Source organism: Paroedura picta, chromosome 5, assembly GCF_049243985.1.
Source record: "Paroedura picta isolate Pp20150507F chromosome 5, Ppicta_v3.0, whole genome shotgun sequence".
In the NCBI taxonomy this organism is placed as follows: domain Eukaryota; kingdom Metazoa; phylum Chordata; class Lepidosauria; order Squamata; family Gekkonidae; genus Paroedura; species Paroedura picta.
In genome coordinates, this window is record NC_135373.1 from 123094640 (window position 1) to 123112213 (window position 17574).

Sequence of the window (17574 nt, forward strand, 5' to 3'; positions counted from 1 at the left end):
TTCAGCCTGGAGAAGAGGAGGTTGAGAGGGGACATGATAGCCCTTCTTTAAGTATTTGAAAGGTTGTCACTTGGAGGAGGGCAGGATGCTGTTTCTGTTGGCTGCAGAGGAGAGGACATACAGTAATGGGTTTAAACTTCAAGTACAACGATACAGGCTAGATATCAGGAAAAAAATGTTCACAGTCAGAGTAGTTCAGCAGTGGAATAGGCTGCCTAAGGAGGTGGTGAGCTCCCCCTCACTGGCAGTCTTCAAGCAAAGGCTGGATATCACCAAGAAAAGTGTGTCTCTTCTTGGATGCTTTAGGATGCTTTGGGCTGATCCTGTGTTGAGCAAGGGGTTGGACTAGATGCCCTGTATGGCCCCTTCCAACTCTATGATTCTATGATTCTATGACATCCGCCCTCCTAACCACTACACCAAGGGTGGGGCAAGAAAAATGTTCTCAGTAGACAAATGTTACCAAATAACTATCCATCTTCCTCAAAAAGGAAACGGCAACTTTTAGCACTGCCATGGAGTGCCAATCTATATTTACGGTCATTTAGACCAGGGGTAATCAACCTGTGGTCCCCCAGATATCCATGGATTACAATTCCCATGAGCCCCTGCCAGCATTTGCTGGCAGGGGCTCATGGGAATTGTAGTCCATGAACATCTGGAGGACCACAGGTTGACTACCCCTGATTTAGACCAAAATTTCGGAGCTTCTCCTCACTCAGGGAGGATGGTGCGATCAGGCAACTGTCTGCTCCTACCCAGGTTCTACGACGAAATCGGGACGCCCCTTCTCTCGGACATCCGGGTGGACTATCCGGTCGGCAGCGTGGAGCACGTCACCCAGAACCTCTTCTCCAACTACTTCAACGGCTCCGAAATCGTCATCGCCGGGAAGCTGCTCAACCACACGGCCCACAGCCTCCACGTGGAAGTGACCGCCAGCAACACCAGGAAGTACATCCTGCTCAAAACCGACGTGGCTGTGGATCTCCCCAGCCAGAACCAGCTCGGGAGCTCTTCCAACGGTGTCGAAGATCCTACCGATGGTCGGAACTACGTGGAACGGGCCTGGAGTTACCTCACCATCAAAGAACTTCTGATCTCCTGGCTGAAAAGTGATGACTCCGAGGAGAGGGAGAACCTCAGAGAACGGGCCGAGAAACTGGCCCTCACCTACAACTTCGTCACCCCTTTCACCACGCTGAAGGTGAAGGAGCTCGGGGTGCAGACCGAGGTGCCAACTGGGGTCTATATTGACCCGTCGACCGGTGGTTTGGAGGAGCCCATGCAGGGGCTGAAGGGTCCCGAGGCCCCAGCAGGTAAGGAGGATTCAAGGAACCAAGAAAGGGTCATGTTCTGAGAAGACGGCGGGGAGTGTTGGGAAGGGGCGTCAAGTCATAGACAGCTCATGGGGTCCCCATAGAGCAGGCTTTCTCAACCAGGGTTTCATGAAACCCTGGGGTTTGTTGACAGCCCTGGAAGGGTTTCCCAAATGGGTGGGAGTTAATTGTTTAATGTATTGTTTAAATTTGTTAAACATTTAATGGGTGGTATGACCATATCTGGTCATGTCGACCCACCCTCCCCTCCCAAAATGGCCAATGATAGGCCAGGAGGGGGTGGGGATGGGAGGGGCCCCGAGTGGGCGTGTCCACAGCTCTGCTTCCCAACTATATTCTGCACGATCGTGTCACTTCTGGGGTTTCTCGGGGCCTGAGGAATGTTTCAGGGGTTTCTTGATGGTAAAAAGGTTAAGAAAGGCTGCTGCAGGGTTTAAAAGCAAAAGACAGAGTTCTTTTGCCACAGCTTGCCCAAGACTTCCTGCGTGGTCTCCCATCCAAGTACCAAGCAATCCATAAATTGTCATGAGAGTTATACAAAGGCATTCCAATATATGAAAAAGGGAAACCACTCTTTATGATACATTTTATGTCCCCCCACCCAAAACTCTTTCTTCGTTCCCGCATGTAGGTCCTGCCCCTGGAAAACTGGACAAAGAAAGAATTAAAGCCTCAAAAACATCCGGTAAGAGAATGCTATCTGACTGCTATGCCAAATTGTTTCCCCTGAAGCCAGTTTTTCAGCTTGATTACAACACGAAAAGAAAGAAAGGGAATGTTGAGCCAATAGCCTATTGATATTATTAAAACACTAATATAAGGAAAGGCTGTAGGCTTTTTCCACACTAATCTTTCCCTGTTGTTACAACAATCTTATACTGGAGGACTCAACCACTGAAGAAGATATTGAAAACGGAAATTGGTTGATTTTTCATGTATATAAAAAAATGTGTTAGAATTGAATATATATATTGTTAGAACAAGAATATTGCCTTGGAAAGGTTCTTTGTTTTTCTGTTCGTTTTTCATAAAATAGGAACATTAAGAAAATTGGCCAAGGCTTTGCAGAATGGGTTCAGCTTCTGTTCTCCAAGAAAGATTCAGCAAAAAAATTATGTGAGGCCATGAGTGGTAGGAGGGAGGAGGATATGTTAGAAAAAGTTATCTGGCTTTTTAGAAATATTCATATGCTCAAGAAGGTTGGGGATCCCTGGATCTAGCCATCCGTTTTACCAGGATTTCAATTATGGGGTAGTTAAAACCATAAAACAATTAGAGCCTCTTGTGGTGCAGGGTGGTAAGGCTGCAGACATGCAGTCTGAAGCTCTGGCCATGAGGCTGGGAGTTCGATCCCAGCAGCTGGCTCAAGGTTGACTCAGCCTTCCATCCTTCTGAGGTCGGTAAAATGAGGACCCAGCTTGCTTGCTGGGGGGTAAACGGTAATGACTGGGGAAGGCACTGGCAAACCACCCCATATTGAGTCTGCCATGAAAACGCTGGAGGGCGTCACCCCAAGGGTCAGACATGACTCGGTGCTTGCACAGGGGATACCTTTACCTTTACCTTAAAACCATAAAGAAATCCCAGCTCAGCTAAATTGTACTTTGACTGGCAGAACTAAATCCTATCTATTGTCCGGGGCTGAACGGGATCTCTCCAAGTGGATTTTTAAACTTGTTCTGGGTATCGAGCTGCTGTTTTATTAAAGTTGTTCTTTTTTCATTTCCTTTTTTCCCCAGCGGACGGTGACCCTCATTTTGTTGTTGATTTCCCTTTGAGCAAGCTAACTGTCTGCTTCAACATTGACGGACAGCCTGGGGATATCCTCCGGCTGGTGTCCGATCATAAGAACTCCGGTATGATGTTTTTGGTTGCTAAATCTATTGTGTCGGGCATTCCTGTAGGACAATGGCTCTCTACATTCCTAATGCCACAACCCGCTTTTGGGTTGCTGAGGCCACCGGTGGTGCAGCAGCAGTGGCAGCATGGTGGCGGCAGCGGCCTCAGCGACCCCTGGGGAAAGGATCAATCAATCCCCATAGGGGTCGTGACCCCCAGGTTGAGAACCGCTGATGTAGGACAACAATGGTAATGGTACTTATATGATAGTCATTGCAGTTGTTAGAGTGTTGGAGCAGGATCTGGGATACTCTGGCCCAAGTACAGTAAGAATGTACAAAGAACACTGATGCATCAGACCAGTAGTCCATCTAGTCCATGATGTAGTCTGCACGGGGCTTTTCACGCACTCCCAGTTTGAATAAATCCGTGTAAACTGAATTCAATTTCCATTTTGATTTTGGGAACTTTAAATGTTACCTCTGCAACATGCATGTTTGATCTAGAGTGACCCTACCTTTCCCCCACGATATAATATAATCCTCGATATTTGAAAAAATCGCCATCAGTAAATGTGCAGATTTCTGCTTTTTGTGAATTAACTTTTTTCTCTGTGTCTTGTAGCAAAGCAGTCTTCCCTGATTGGCCAGGGCATTAGTTCAAAGACTTCCCAGTTGGTTCCCGGTTGGCAGGGTTGTCTTAAAGTGACTGCACTCCAGAAGGCCTAACTTTTCTCAGCAGAGATTAGCCTCTTGGATTTATTCCTCTTCCTTTGCTGTCTGCAATCCTCAGCCCCCCCCCCAAATTAAAGAAAATCTTCCCCAATCAAGTGCAAAACATTTTCTGTTATTGTTGTTAGGTGCGAAGTCGTGTCCAACCCATCATGACCCCATGGACAATGATCCTCCAGGCCTTCCTGTCCTCTACCAATCCCCGGAGTCCATTTAAGTTTGCAGCGACTGCTTCAGTGGCTCCATCCAGCCGCCTCATTCCCTGTCGTCCCCTTCTTCTTTTGCCCTGCATCGCTCCCAGCATTAGGCTCTTCTCCAGGGAATCCTTCTTTCTCATGAGGTGGCCAAAGTATTTGAGTTTCATCTTCAGGATCTGGCCTTCTAAGGAGCAGTCAGGGATGATCTTCTCTAGGACTGACCGGTTTGTTCGCCTTGCAGTCCAAGGGACTTACAAGAGTCTTCTGAGGTCCCGCCCCTCCTCAGATCCTGTCCTCTAAGGCTCCACCGCCCCCAAATCTCCAGGTATTTCTCAACCCAGTGTTGGCACCCCCCTTAAAAAGGCATTAAATTGGTGGAAGCAATCAAAGTTTAAAAAAAAAAAGTTTCCACCTTACTGACTGGTGTCCCAGGCTTCTGGAATTCCTGAGCAGGTGTGATTGTTACAAGAGGATTATTTCCAAGGCCATAAAGGACCGATGGGGGAGAGGAAAAAGTCACGTGAAAACGGAGAGCATGCAGCAACAACTGTTGTTATAGAAGCGGAAAGTGGATATCCAAGCGGGATCTCTGCCGGGATTTCCTTAAGACTTCCTTTTCCACCCACCCTATCACTCCAAACACACACACACACACACACCTGTGTAAATGAGTTTTCTGCCAGGGAACTACCTTTCCTGTGCTTTGGCAGATTCTATCAGCGTGGATGGAGCACCGTTAGGATTATTACCCTGAGGTTCCAGCTGTATTTTATGCAAATTCCACTGTTCTTTCCTTTGTAGGATCACAGTGTTTTTTTTAATAACTCTAAACACCTTTCCGCACAGGGTTGCTGACCTCCAGGTGGGGACTGGAGACCTCCTAGGATTATAATTGCTCTCCATTCTACAAAGATCTCTTGTCCCAGAGAAAACGGTTGTTTTGAAAGGAGGATTCTTGGATATTGAGGTCCTGCCCCCATCCCAAGCCCCGCCCTCCACAGACTCCCAGAAATTTCCAACCTGGAGTTGGGAAACACACTAGAGCAGGATCTGCGATGAAGCTGTGTCAGGATGAGGCCACATGGTTTAATTTTCTGCTGTGTTGCTTTTAACTTCAAAATTTCCATTCCTGTTTGGCTTTTTCAACCTTGGGGAGAAAGATCTGAACATCTTTTCCTCCCTATTGGTGAAGAATTGTTCTTTTTATTCCTTGTGTTTCACTACCCAAAGGAGTCTCAAAGCAGCTTACAATTGCCTTCCCTTCCTCTCCCCCACAATGAACACCCTGTGAGGTAGGTGGGGCCAAAAGTGCTCTAAGACAGGGGTAGTCAACCAGTGGTCCTCCAGATGTTCATGAACTACAATTCCCATGAGCCCCTGCCAGCAAACGCTGGCAGGGGCTCATGGGAATTGTAGTCCATTGACATCTGGAGGACCACAGGTTGACTACCCCTGCTCTAAGAGAACTGCTCTGTGAGAACAGCTTCTAACAGGACTGTGACTAGCCCATGGTCACCCCACTAGCTCCATGTGTAGGAAGGGGGAATCAAGCCTGGCTCTTCAGATGAGAGGGTGGGGTTTAGGGAAGAGTGGGACCTCAACAAGGCACAGAAGCCTAATTTCCAAAGTGGCCATTTTTCTCCAGAGGGACTGTGACTGTTCTCTGTAGTCTGGAGATCATTTGTAATACCAGGAGATCGGTGGACTCCACTTGGAGGTTGGCGACCCTAGGAGCAGGATCTTTGCGAGCCAGCTTGGTGTCGTGGTTAAAAACAGCAGCCTCTAATCTGGAGAGGTGGATATGATTCCCTGCTCCTCCACGTGTAGTCAGCTGGGTGACCTTGGGCCTGTCACAGTTCTCTCTGAGCTCACTCAGCCTCACCTACCATACAAGATATATGTTGTAAAGAGAGGAAAGGAAGGCGATTGTAGACCGGTTTTAGGCACATGTGGCCTGATGGATGACGTTGGGCCAGTCCCCGTTCCCTCAGAGCTTCTCAGCTCCTCCTATCTCACAAGGTGTCTGTCATGGGGAGAGGAAGGAAAGGCAATGCTAAGCCACTTTGAGATTCTTTTGGTTAGTAAAAAGCAGGGTACAAAATGCCAACTCTTCTCCTTCATGCAGTCTTGCGAGGGAACCTTTTCTAAATGCCCGTCTCAACCAGTGTCCTGGTGCTTCTCCGTTGTCTCTTAAGGTGTGACGGTGAACGGCCAGCTGATTGGGGCTCCGGCACCGCGCCATGGCCATAAGAAGCACAGGACCTACTTTCGGAGCATCACCATTCTCAGCAGCCGGCCGAACCGGGCCTACCTGGAGGTCACGCCCACCAAGGTCATCTTGGACGACGGGGAGAGACTGGTCTTGCCCTGCGACCGCAGCGCCATGGTGGGAAGCCAGAATCTCGAGGTGTCCATCTATGCCCGTTCCAACGTGACGGTAGTGATCCGGGGCAGCATTGCTTTTGTCATTCTGATCCACCATTACAAGAACCCTGCTCCCTTCCAGAAAGACCACTTGGGGTTCTACATCTCCAATGGGCAAGGACTATCCTCCAGCTCACATGGGTTGCTTGGTAAGTAGGAGACATCTCCAGAGTTTTATGGAGCCACCTGAGAACATCAGACTGGTTGAACTAGGTGGACTTTTGCTCTTTTCCGTCCGGGCCCTCACCTGGTGGAATAAGCTTCCGGAGGAGATGCGGGCCTTGTCAGAACTTACCTGCAAGATGGAGCTCTTCCACCAGGGATTAGGTTGAGGCTGGGTTGCCAGGAACATTCAAGAAACACCCCACAACGCTCTCCCTGGTAACCTCTATATTCTGAGACACATAAGAATTAATTTGGGAGAGGCTGCTAGTAAGGTTGCAGGGGTGATTCTAATGCTTTATTTTGTTGCTGTATTATATGGTTTTTAACTGTATATTTTATGTTAATTTAACATAGAATCATAGAATCATAGAATCCTAGAATTGGAAGGGGCCATACAGGCCATCTAGTCCAACCCCCTGCTCAACGCAGGATCAGCCCAAAGCATCCTAAAGCATCCAACAAAAGTGTGTATCCAACCTTTGCTTGAAGACTGCCAGTGGTGTACAACACCACCCCAAGACAGCTGGGCCAGGAGGGGCAGCCCTACAAATCTAATTATAAATAAATAAATAAATTTGAACGGGTTGGCGGGTAGGCCATTTGGAAACCCCTCCCCAATCCTCATCCTCCTCAGGCTCCACCCCCAAAACAAGAGCGGGCAACCCTTGGTCTCACTCGTCTGTTTTCCGGGCCTTCTGCAGGTCAGTTCTTACACCAAGTGGTCAACCTGACCCAGGATCCTCACGGCGAAAGGACCCAACTGGGTGGCTGGAACCAAACCCAAAGCACAGAATCCCACGCCAGCAACATCTTGCAGCTGAAAGGGCGTCTGGTCCCAGTTGTGTGGAAGCAGAGGAAAATCTACAACGGTGAGCAGGAGGTGGATTGCTGGTTTGCCAAGAACAACGCCGAGAAGCTCATTGATGGGGCCTACGCAGACTATCTCGCCTCTCACCCTTTCGACACGGGTACCGGCAACTTGGAGGGGAACCAGCTTTAAAGGGAGAGCAACTGGGAGGGGCGGGGAGGTGCTACGGATGCCGTGACTCTCGGGGAGACTTGTGCACTTTTTTTTAGTTCTCTGTAACACCAAAGAAGGAACCAAAGCGACAACAATTTCGCTGGCCTGTTTGTTGACTTGAATGGAGGACGCTTTCACAAGTGACACCAGGATGGCTTTTTTTTTTACAATGTGTTTTTTTTAATCTTTGTGAATAGGGTTGCCAACTAGGGTATGCCAAGTTCCAGGTGGTGGCTGGAGATTACAGCAGATCTCCAGGTGACCAAGGAAATAACCGGTTTGGAAGGTGAACTCTCTGGAATTATACCCCACTGAAGTCCATCCCCAAATCCCAGATCCCACCCCCCAAATCCCCAGGAATTTCTCTACCTAGAACTGGCAACACTGCATGCCAACATCCAGGCAGGGCCTGGAGATCTTCCAGAATTACAGCTGATCTCCAGATGACAAAGAAAGCAGTGGCCACTTTGGAGGGAGAACCTTCATATCACCATATCCGGCGGAGACATTAGATTCCTCTGCAAACTCAGCCCTCCCCCAAGCCCCAGAAATTTTGTAACCCAGCGTTGGCTACGCTCCTTGTGACTAGAGCTCAGGCTGCCTGTGACGTAGGAAGCAGCCATTTCAGAATGATGATCTGCAGCAGCCTTTCTTAACTTTTTTACCATTGAGAAACCCCTGAAACATTCTTCAGGCTTCGAGAAGTCCCAGAAGTGGCTCAATCATGCAGAATATGGTTGGGAAGCAGAGCTGTGGACACGCCCACCTGGGGCCCCACCCCTCCAGACCCATCATTGGCCATTGGGGGGGGGGGATTGACATAACTATATATGGCCATATCACCCGATAAATGCTTAACAAATTCAAATAATATATTAAAAATTGATTAACTCCCACCCGTTAAGGAAACCCTTCTAGGGCCATCAAGAAACCCCAGGGTTTCACGAAACCCCAGTCGAGAAGGCCTGGTCTACAGAAAGTGAGCCAAAGAATTTGAAGAAGCTGGTGGGCAGATGTCTTAAAGATGTGTATATTGTTTACTGGGTTTTTCGTGTGAGTCTGAGAATCTGTTTTTCTTAAAGACGCAAAGAGCACAGGCCAGCCCTGACAAAGTGCTTGGAATCTCCCTCTCCCACAGTGGGATAGAATGAAGCACATGCTTCTCTTTTCCATTGGTCAGTGTGGTTTCAGTGTACTCAGTCTGGGATGCTGTCCACACAGTGACCAAGAACCAGGTGTAATCAGGAGGCCACCAGTGGGGCCATGAGAACGTAAGCTTGCTAGCAGAGGCTCATGGGAATAGTAGTTCATGGACATCCGGAGAGATACAGTTTGACCTCCCCTGTTCTAGGGTATCATGCCTGGCTGTGTTCCCTCCCCTCTCCAAACCTCACCCTCTTCAGGCTCCGCCCCCAAACTTCCAGAAATTTCTCTGCCCATTTGGGAGTCTGAGCCTCACTCATTGCGGGATTAATGGCAGTGCCTCCCCCTCAGTCAACAAAATGCCTTCAGCCAGTGTTGGTCTTTTATATAGAGACTTTGTCGTCAAAAGGAGAATTTTTAAAAAACATGTCTGCAAAACCCTTTCTTGTGTATAGTTAATACCTTGGTGAGCCACACAGGAGGGGAAATTTTCAGTGCTGACCTTTTTGCTCCTAGGAAATACATCACCGAGGAGGACTAGGTCACAGAGATGAACGTATGCCAAGAAGAAGAGAAAACTCTGTGGGCATTTCCGCACATCAGAAAAAATAGCATTATGCCAGCTGAATGGCATAGTGCTAAATATTATCGTGCCTCCAAACCCCTCCTCACCTTTCTGCTATCTCACTTTTGTCTGCCGCCTTTTTGTGCTTCTCACACTCCACAACTGCTCCTGGAAATGGCGGAAGAGAGCAGTGGGCTTTATATGTGACTCTCTTCCGCCTGTCAATCAATCCAGGCAACCAATCCCCTTTCTCCATGTTTTAAAGGGCCCGCAATGCCCACTAATTTTTTTTAATTCAATACTTCTCCATTTAAATGCCTATGCATCTAATCATACATGCATAGTGCATTTTGAACGCCATCCCTTATGGAATCACAAGTCTTGATACTTTTAAAGATTAATATCGTTCCTGATTAGGAAGGGGGGGACTTTAGAGAGGCACGCTTTGTGTTACAACTTTGGGAAAAAATTATTTCTAGCATTGCCTGCATACGTGTGCACATATTCGTTGCTCCAGGACGTTAGCCATTTTTAATAAGACATTCCCATCCCCGGGAACAAGGGAGAGGGAGGCGGGTGTGAGGGTAGGACGAGACAGATACCTTTAGCGTGTTTGAGTCTCCATACCTTTCCTCTGCTGGTTGCCTGCTGGTTGCTCTCCTTTAGGTTGAGGAATCCACTTTATGCAATTCCCCGTGCTTTATAATGGAGGATGTAGCGAGCAGTTTGCTGCCTGGATGTTGGTGGATGTTGGTGACGTCATATAGAGAGGCCGGAATATAACAACTATGTAAGGTAAGCATTCCACAACATTTAACGGGTGCAAAAATCTCCGGAGTATAAATACTGGATTTTTCGTGAGAACAGGGGAGGCCAAATACAGCGGTAGCGACTTTTAAAACAAGGGAAAACTTAAATGCCAGTTGTACTGTATGACTGTATTTGCTCAGAGTTTTTCTTATTTTATGTATTCCCCCTCCTCTGCTGTCTCCAATCCTCTCCCCCCCCCAACCCCATTCAAGAAAAGAAAGAGGCTCCTGCTACACTTGGCTCCCCCCCGCCCATTCTGACCTTTCCAAATCGAGTGAAGAACACTTTCTGTTTCAATTGGGGGGGGGAGGAATAGAAGAAGACCCGAGTTCAAATTGATCTGAATTCAGCAGGATCCACAATGGGGGGGGGGGGAGTAAGTGCAGAATCAGTCCTGGATCCTGGAGGAGCAACAATTGCTGGCTGTAATGTTTGTTGACAGATTTGTAAGAATACAAGACTGTGGGGAGTTTTATTTGGGCGAGAGATTCCTTTGTATGAAATGTCTCATGAGTGAAAGAGAACAGGAGAGGTCGAACAAAACAAGGCAGGTCAGAAACTGAACAGGTTTGTTTCTTCTCGGGAGATGATGAAAATAAAGGAAAGGTTTTGTCCAGCTGCTGGTTAAAGATCAGCAGTGAGAGGATGGCCACCACTTCCTTAGGCAGCCCATTCCACTGCTGAACTACTTGGACTATGGAAAAATGTTCCTGATATCTAGCTGGTACCGTTCTCCACATATTTTAAACCCATGACTGAAGGTCCTCTCCTCTGCTGCTAGCAGGAACCTTTCCCTACCCCCTCCAAGAGACAGCCTTTCAGATACTTCAAGAGAGCCGTCCTGTCCACCTTTACCCTCCTCTTCTCCAGGCTGAACATTCCCAAGTCCCTCAGCCTTTCTTCATAGGGCTTGGTCCTCAGGGGAGACCACTCTTGCAAAAAAAAAAAAATCAGTGCTTTTGGAAACAAATAATACAAGCACATGGACATTTAATATACACCCCAAAAATCTTCTTAAATTGCAGAATTTATACAGAGAGAGAGAAAGAATTTGCCTACAAGGTATATGAACATTTCTTCGTTTGTTTCAAGTAGCTTAGTAGAGCATACAGATTCATGAAAATTTTTCTCCAGAGGATCACAGCTATAGAATCGTTTCCACACAGATATGGAAACAAAAATCCAAGCCCTTGGACGCCAGAAACGAGAGCTCAAAATAGACCCGTCTCCAGAGACTGTTAAAACCTAGGACAGATTCCAAATATGAAGAAAACATGAAATATTTATTATATTTTTAAAAACAGTTAATATATATATATGTCAGATTACTTAATGCCATGATAATTCCAGTCCCAAAGACTTTTTAAAAATGCATTTTTGCAAGAAAGTTGCTTACGAGGGACCTGTGTATCCAAGAAAGCGTCTTTAGTTTGCACAAAGAATTGTCTTGACTCTTATTTAAAAGAATGCAATTTTTTAAAGATGAATTCTACTTCAAAGAACAAAGTTTGAATCCAGTGGCACCTTTAAGACCAGGAAAAAGTTGTTCAAGCTTTCAACCACATGGGATCAGGCCAATGACCCATCCAGTCTAATATTCTGTGTCTCACAGTGGCCCAAACCCAGGAGCCATCAAGAGGTCCACCAGCCGGGTTATAAGAACATAAGAGAAGCCATGTTGGATCAGGCCAGTGACTCACCAAGGCCAACACTCTGTGTCACCCAGGCTTTCCGCACGGGCAGAAAATACAGGGGGGGGTGGCCTCATATGGACACAGGGCTAATCTGGGAGGCTCGGAGGTTGCAAAAAAATGCCCCTGGTTAGCTTTGCCTTGAGACCACACTGGGAAGGGAGAAAGGAAGGGAGAAAGGTAAGTAGCCTTTACAATAGTCCATACAATAAACCAATAAAATCAATACTTCCCCCCATTAAAACATAAACCAGGCCAGACCATGCAGTAACAAGATGGTGGACAAAAAATAATTCCCCAACTTCCCCCCCACACACACACACCACCCATATCACTCCAGATGGCATATGGTGGAACAACAGTCAGTCAGATGTATCAGTTTGACGTAGGGCAGGACCCACAGATCAATCAAACAACCACAGGATCTCTCCCCCCCCTCCAACCTCAACCAAAAGTCTGGTGGAAGAGCTCCGTCTTACAGGCCTCCACTCTTTCAGGAGCTGGTAGCTCTTTACCCTCTGATAGGTTTCTGTCATCACAACGTCCTTTGCGTTTTAAAGGTAAAGAAGCTGAGGAGAAGAAGAGCAAAACCAGCCGGAGATTGTCCACCCTGGTTTTTTTCCACCTAGAAGTTTTTCTATGGAGTCACTTTGCAATGCACTGCGGCAAAACCCAGCTTCCAGAGTAGAGCGCATGAGGATTTCGCCGGGGCTCAGGTGTCCACATCGATTGCGGGTTCTCTGCCCCTGTTCTGCTCCAAAATAATGGAGGTCTTTCTTTGCGAGATAGGCCTGAAATTTAACCAGGAGGGATAGCCGCGGCGCCTGTCGCTAGATGTCCCCGGCGGATCCCGATAAGATCCCCGGCGCTGGGCCACAACCAGCCTTCTCAGGAGTCCGAAAGAAATGTCTTCGTTTTTCCCGAGGGGCGAGAACAGGGAGCGGAGAGAAGGAGAAAGCATGCCAAATGTTTCCAATCCGGTTAGCTAAGAGGGAGAGCCGAACGTCGGCCTTCACCGACCCCTTGCTGACTGCAGCTGTTGAAGGAGCATCGCACGACAGCCAGAATGGAGCGGTTTAGGAAGCAAGATGGTCCAAGTGAGCAGAACGTCAAGACCAGTTTTTTAAGATCTGGCTTGCTAAGCCAGAGACGGGATTTATAAGGGGAGGGGGAGAGGAAGAAAGGCAGCTGTGGTGTAGTGACATGGGAGGTTGGATTTTGGTGCAGCTAGGCTTGCCAACCTCCCGGCACAGCCTGGAGATCTCGTGAAACGACAATATCTCTCTGGATGACAGCGATCCGTTCCCCTGAAGGACGTGGGTGCTTTGGGAAAGTGGGGTTTATGGCATTATACCTGGCTGAGGCCCCTAAACCCAAGGCTCCACCCCCCCAAATCTCTGTTTATAATTTATTTATTTTACCATTTATATACCGCCACTCACAAGGAGCCATCTCGTGACGGTTCACAAAATGTCGATAAGATATGCTGGGATGTGCAAGAGCGGTAGAGTGCATGATTTAAAAGTGTATCAAGAGTATCCTCCAGGGGGCACCAGAGGAGATGTGTATTTAGCATAGTTAGACTAGGAACTTCCTGGTATTTTTCCAATCTCCTCCTGTGTTTAGACTAGCCCAACTGGAGATTTCTTGCTCCGCGGAGCACCTTTCCTCCCTGCCTGCGTCCACAACAGCTATTCTAATAATCTACAAAATTGCGGGGATGATATAAGAGTGGATTCAAGTTCTGATAATAAGACAATAACAACAACATAAAACTGATAATAAGAGAAACTGGCATTTTGGTGTAATGGTTAATTTAGAGATCCTCTCCCACTGAGAAATTGCACTGGTAGTCCTACAGGGGAAGTTCCTTGCAGGGGACATTATCAGGCTTGGATGAGAGACCACCAAGGACTCCGCAGAGGAGGATCATAATAAACCACCTCTGCTTCTCCCTTGCCTTGGAAGTCCCTTCCTGGGACCACCATAAGGCTTGAGTGAGAGACCACCAAGGAAGGCTCAGCAGAAGAAAGCCATGATAAACCACCTCTGTTTCTCCCTCGCCTTGGAAGTCCCTTGCTGGGATCACCATGATGCTTGGGTGAAACTCAACAAACTTCTCCCTATGGGTCATGAAGGACCCAACATCTGTATTTCAAGAAACTAGGCTCTTGTCCTTGGCTCTTGTGGCTCCTTTCTTGCAGGCCCAGGGAAATGCTGATCACCAATTTGGAGGCTGGAGGCAATTTCCTCCAGGCCAGACTGGCCAGGGATTCTGGTTTTTTTTTTGGGGGGGCATCATCTGGGCATGGAATTGGGGTCACTGTGGGTGGTCAGGTAGTTGTGAGCTTCCTGCATTGTGTAGCGGGTTGGGCTAGATGACTCTGGATGCCCCTTCCACCTCTATGATTCTATGGGGCAAATCAATCCAAGGTTCACTGTTTGGAGAGTCAACAAGACATCCGGCTAATGTGACTTCCCCGTAATGGTGACACGTGTCGATCCTGGCCTTTGACCTAGGGAGAAAGGAGGCCATGGTGTGAAAGTTTGCAAAACATGTTGTTTTCCGCTGCTTACAAAGAGGCAGTGTCTTCCATTGTGGGGAAAACATTCAGCCTCTCTCGGGTTCCTGTTAACAGCTTCAGAAGCGGGGCGAGATAACCCTTCGGTGTAAATTTTAACGTTATCAGGCTCTCCCTCTGGTAGGTTTTGACCACATTTCATTCATTTCAAGGCATTTGGCTGCCACCAAGCAAGGCAGCCTCACCACAAGGGCCCAAAACACATCCTGGGAAGCTGTAAAGGAGAGCGACTGAGAGAGAGAGAGAGAGAGACTTGCTTTCTTAGAGACAATAAAATCAGAGTCCAGTAGCACCTTTAAGACCAACAAAGATTTATTCAGGGCGTGAGCTTTCGAGAGCAAGCCCTCTTCGTCGCACTTGACAGAGGGTTAGATTCTGTGTATTCCTTCTGTTAGTGTTCCTCTATTGAAAGGAGTCCTCCTCCAGAAGCAGTTGATCCTAGCAGTACATGTAGAATCCTAGAATCACAGAGTGGGAAGGGACCTCCAGGGTCATCTAGTCCAACCCCCTGCAGCATGCAGGAAATTCACAACTACCTGCCCATCCACAGTGACCCCCATTCCATGCCCAGATGATGCACCCCCCCCCAAAAAAAAAACCAGAATCCCTGGCAATTCTAATCTGGAAGAAATTCGCCTTCTGATCCCAAAGTGGTGATTGGCATGAGCGACGGACCCCGTGGTTCCAACGTCTCTGAAGTGCTCCACCCCCTCCCAGGCACAGAGCCCACGAGAGAACTCACTCATACTTGGGAGAGGAGGAGGGGGGGCAATGGAACTAACCAGTTCCCTAACTTGAAGCTGAGACCATTGAGGCAGAAGGGGGAAGGCTGCGGACCCCCTTCAGGGCTCCCACAGAGCCACAGGGGTCCATGGAGGCTTTGTGCTTGGCTGCAGGCTGGAGTTTGAGCCGGGGCAGGTGGCCCCGCCTCTTCCTGCTCCTACAAGGGGAGCATTTGGCCCGGTGCACCTTGTCTGCCCTAGATTTGTGCTCCCTCACAGGAGCTGGGGCAGCCAAGTTCCCAGTGCGGAAACGGTCCTAGTCTGAGTTAACTTTTCCGCAAGGTCTCTGCCCCGATTGACGGTTTGGGCGAAAGAACAAGAAATCACACGTTTTTCTCCCACAAAATTCCCGGCTTACGATATTGTCCCTTTGGCAGGGAGCCTTGAGCGGAAAAGTTTTAAAAATCAAACGACAGAGCATCTCTTTGTTTCTGGACTGTCGTTCCTGACTTCTCGTCGAGGGCATCCTTGAAGTCTTGCCAGGAAGCCATGAAAGATTGGCCTCCCTGCCCTCCCAAAAATGTTCTGCATTCGCGTGCTCGTCTGGCCAGTTTTTCGAACTGTTGACGTCCTCGAACAATGAGAGGATGCTTTTGATCTTTCCCCCGATTAAAGCGACGTGACTCAAATCCGTGAGGGCATTTGATCGGAGCAGAGATGTCTTTGACGGTCGCATGATAATCCTTGCGACTCCAGCGATACTCACGCAAGGGCTTGCAGGGCTGTCAGATCCGGTTGTGTAAATCTTGGAGACTGCAAGGAGGACCCTATGGGCTCCTTTTCCCACAGGTGGTGGTCCTGTGGGAAAGTTAAAAAGTTTGGGATAAAAATTCATGAGAAATGGCAGATATTTAAGATTCCGTTCCCATCAGAGCCAAAATGTATGCTACTAGGTATATTTTGCGAGAACTCGCCCATGTTCGGCAGGGAATTTTTCTCCTCCACGACAAGTGCAGCTAGATTCGTTGTGGCTTCAAGACAGAAACAAGAAGTACCAGATCTGGATTTGTGGTTCTAGAAATGAAGAGAATATGCCGTAATGGCGAAACTCACAAACCAGATGAGCAAAAGACCACCAGAAGAATTTAATAAATGCCGGGACTTTTTCTTCCATCTCGACGATATATAGTTTATTGGAGCGTTAGATTATTTTATGTTCTTATGGGCCTGCTGGCCAGAAGGGGGAGGGGCCCCAGGTGGACCTGTCCACAGCTCTGCTTCCCAACTCTATTCTCCATGATGGCACTACGTCTGGGGTTTCTTGAAGAATGTTTCAGGATAAAAGAGGTTTAGAAAGGCTGATTGAAGCACAGCTGTATCATTCAAAATAAATAGTATTCTTTTGCATACCAGTAATGGTGAATTGGCTGTCAATAAGCAGTGGTTGGACAGATATTTATCAAAGATGCTTCAGGCTGATCCTGCGTTGAGCATTGTCCTCTATGGCAGGGGTAGTCAACCTGTGTTCCTCCAGATGTTCATGGACTACAATCCCCATGAGCCCCTGCCAGCAAACGCTGGCAGGGGCTCATGGGAATTGTAGTCCATGAACATCTGGAGGAACACAGGTTGACTACCCCTGCAGGCTATGGCTCCTTTCAACTCTGGTCCTTGATTCTTTGAATTACTTACAGCAGTAGCCTCATGCTTACAATAGAAAATGGCCAATGCTACGCCCACGCTGGAAAACTGTCGTGTCTTGCCGTTTATAAAAACTTAAATCTTTGTGATGAAACCCATTTGGTTTTTATGGCAGGGCACGGCAGATTTCTGCTGAGTTTCCAGAACGGTACGTACAGCTCTGAGCCAACCCACTCACAGAGCTAATAGCAGCTGTGAACTCACACATTAAAACAGTGTGCCAGATCTTCCTACACTGCTTCCCAACACCTCCCTCCTGTATTTTCACGCTCCACTTTTCAGCAAGAGATAACACACTGCAGCGATGGCCGCGGACATGAACGGGTGTTGAAAGGGGAGTAGGCAAATCCACGGGGAGAGGTAGATCAGCGGCTACTTGCTATGGCGACTGAAGGGAACCTCCAGGTCAGCCTCTGAATACCAGTAGTGCCGTGCGGCAACATTAGGAAAAGGCCTCTGCCTCTCTGACCTGTTGTTGCTCTCCAGGGGAACTGGTTGGCTGCTGTGGGAGATGGGAGGCTGGACTAGATGGACCCCTGGTCTGACCCAGCAGAGCTCTTCTTATGGTCTTAGGATGCTGGGCTAGATGGACCACTGGTCTGACCCAGCAGAGCTCTTCTTATGGTCTTAGGATGCTGGGCTA

At 48.1% G+C, this 17574-nt stretch overlaps 1 protein-coding gene across 2 annotated transcripts in view; it reads left to right on the forward strand.

Annotated features, from left to right (window-relative positions):
• ITIH5 (inter-alpha-trypsin inhibitor heavy chain 5) overlaps nucleotides 1-15047 on the forward strand; it is a 52118-nt gene extending 37071 nt beyond the window's left edge. For both annotated transcript variants that reach the window (XM_077340309.1, XM_077340310.1), the window contains 5 exons: nucleotides 763-1319; nucleotides 1972-2025; nucleotides 3080-3196; nucleotides 6303-6680; nucleotides 7398-15047. In XM_077340309.1, coding sequence (XP_077196424.1) covers nucleotides 763-1319; nucleotides 1972-2025; nucleotides 3080-3196; nucleotides 6303-6680; nucleotides 7398-7696 — 1405 coding nt within the window. In that variant the 3' untranslated portion in view covers nucleotides 7697-15047. The remainder of the gene's footprint in view (nucleotides 1-762; nucleotides 1320-1971; nucleotides 2026-3079; nucleotides 3197-6302; nucleotides 6681-7397) is intronic.
• The last annotated feature ends 2527 nt before the right edge of the window (nucleotides 15048-17574 follow it).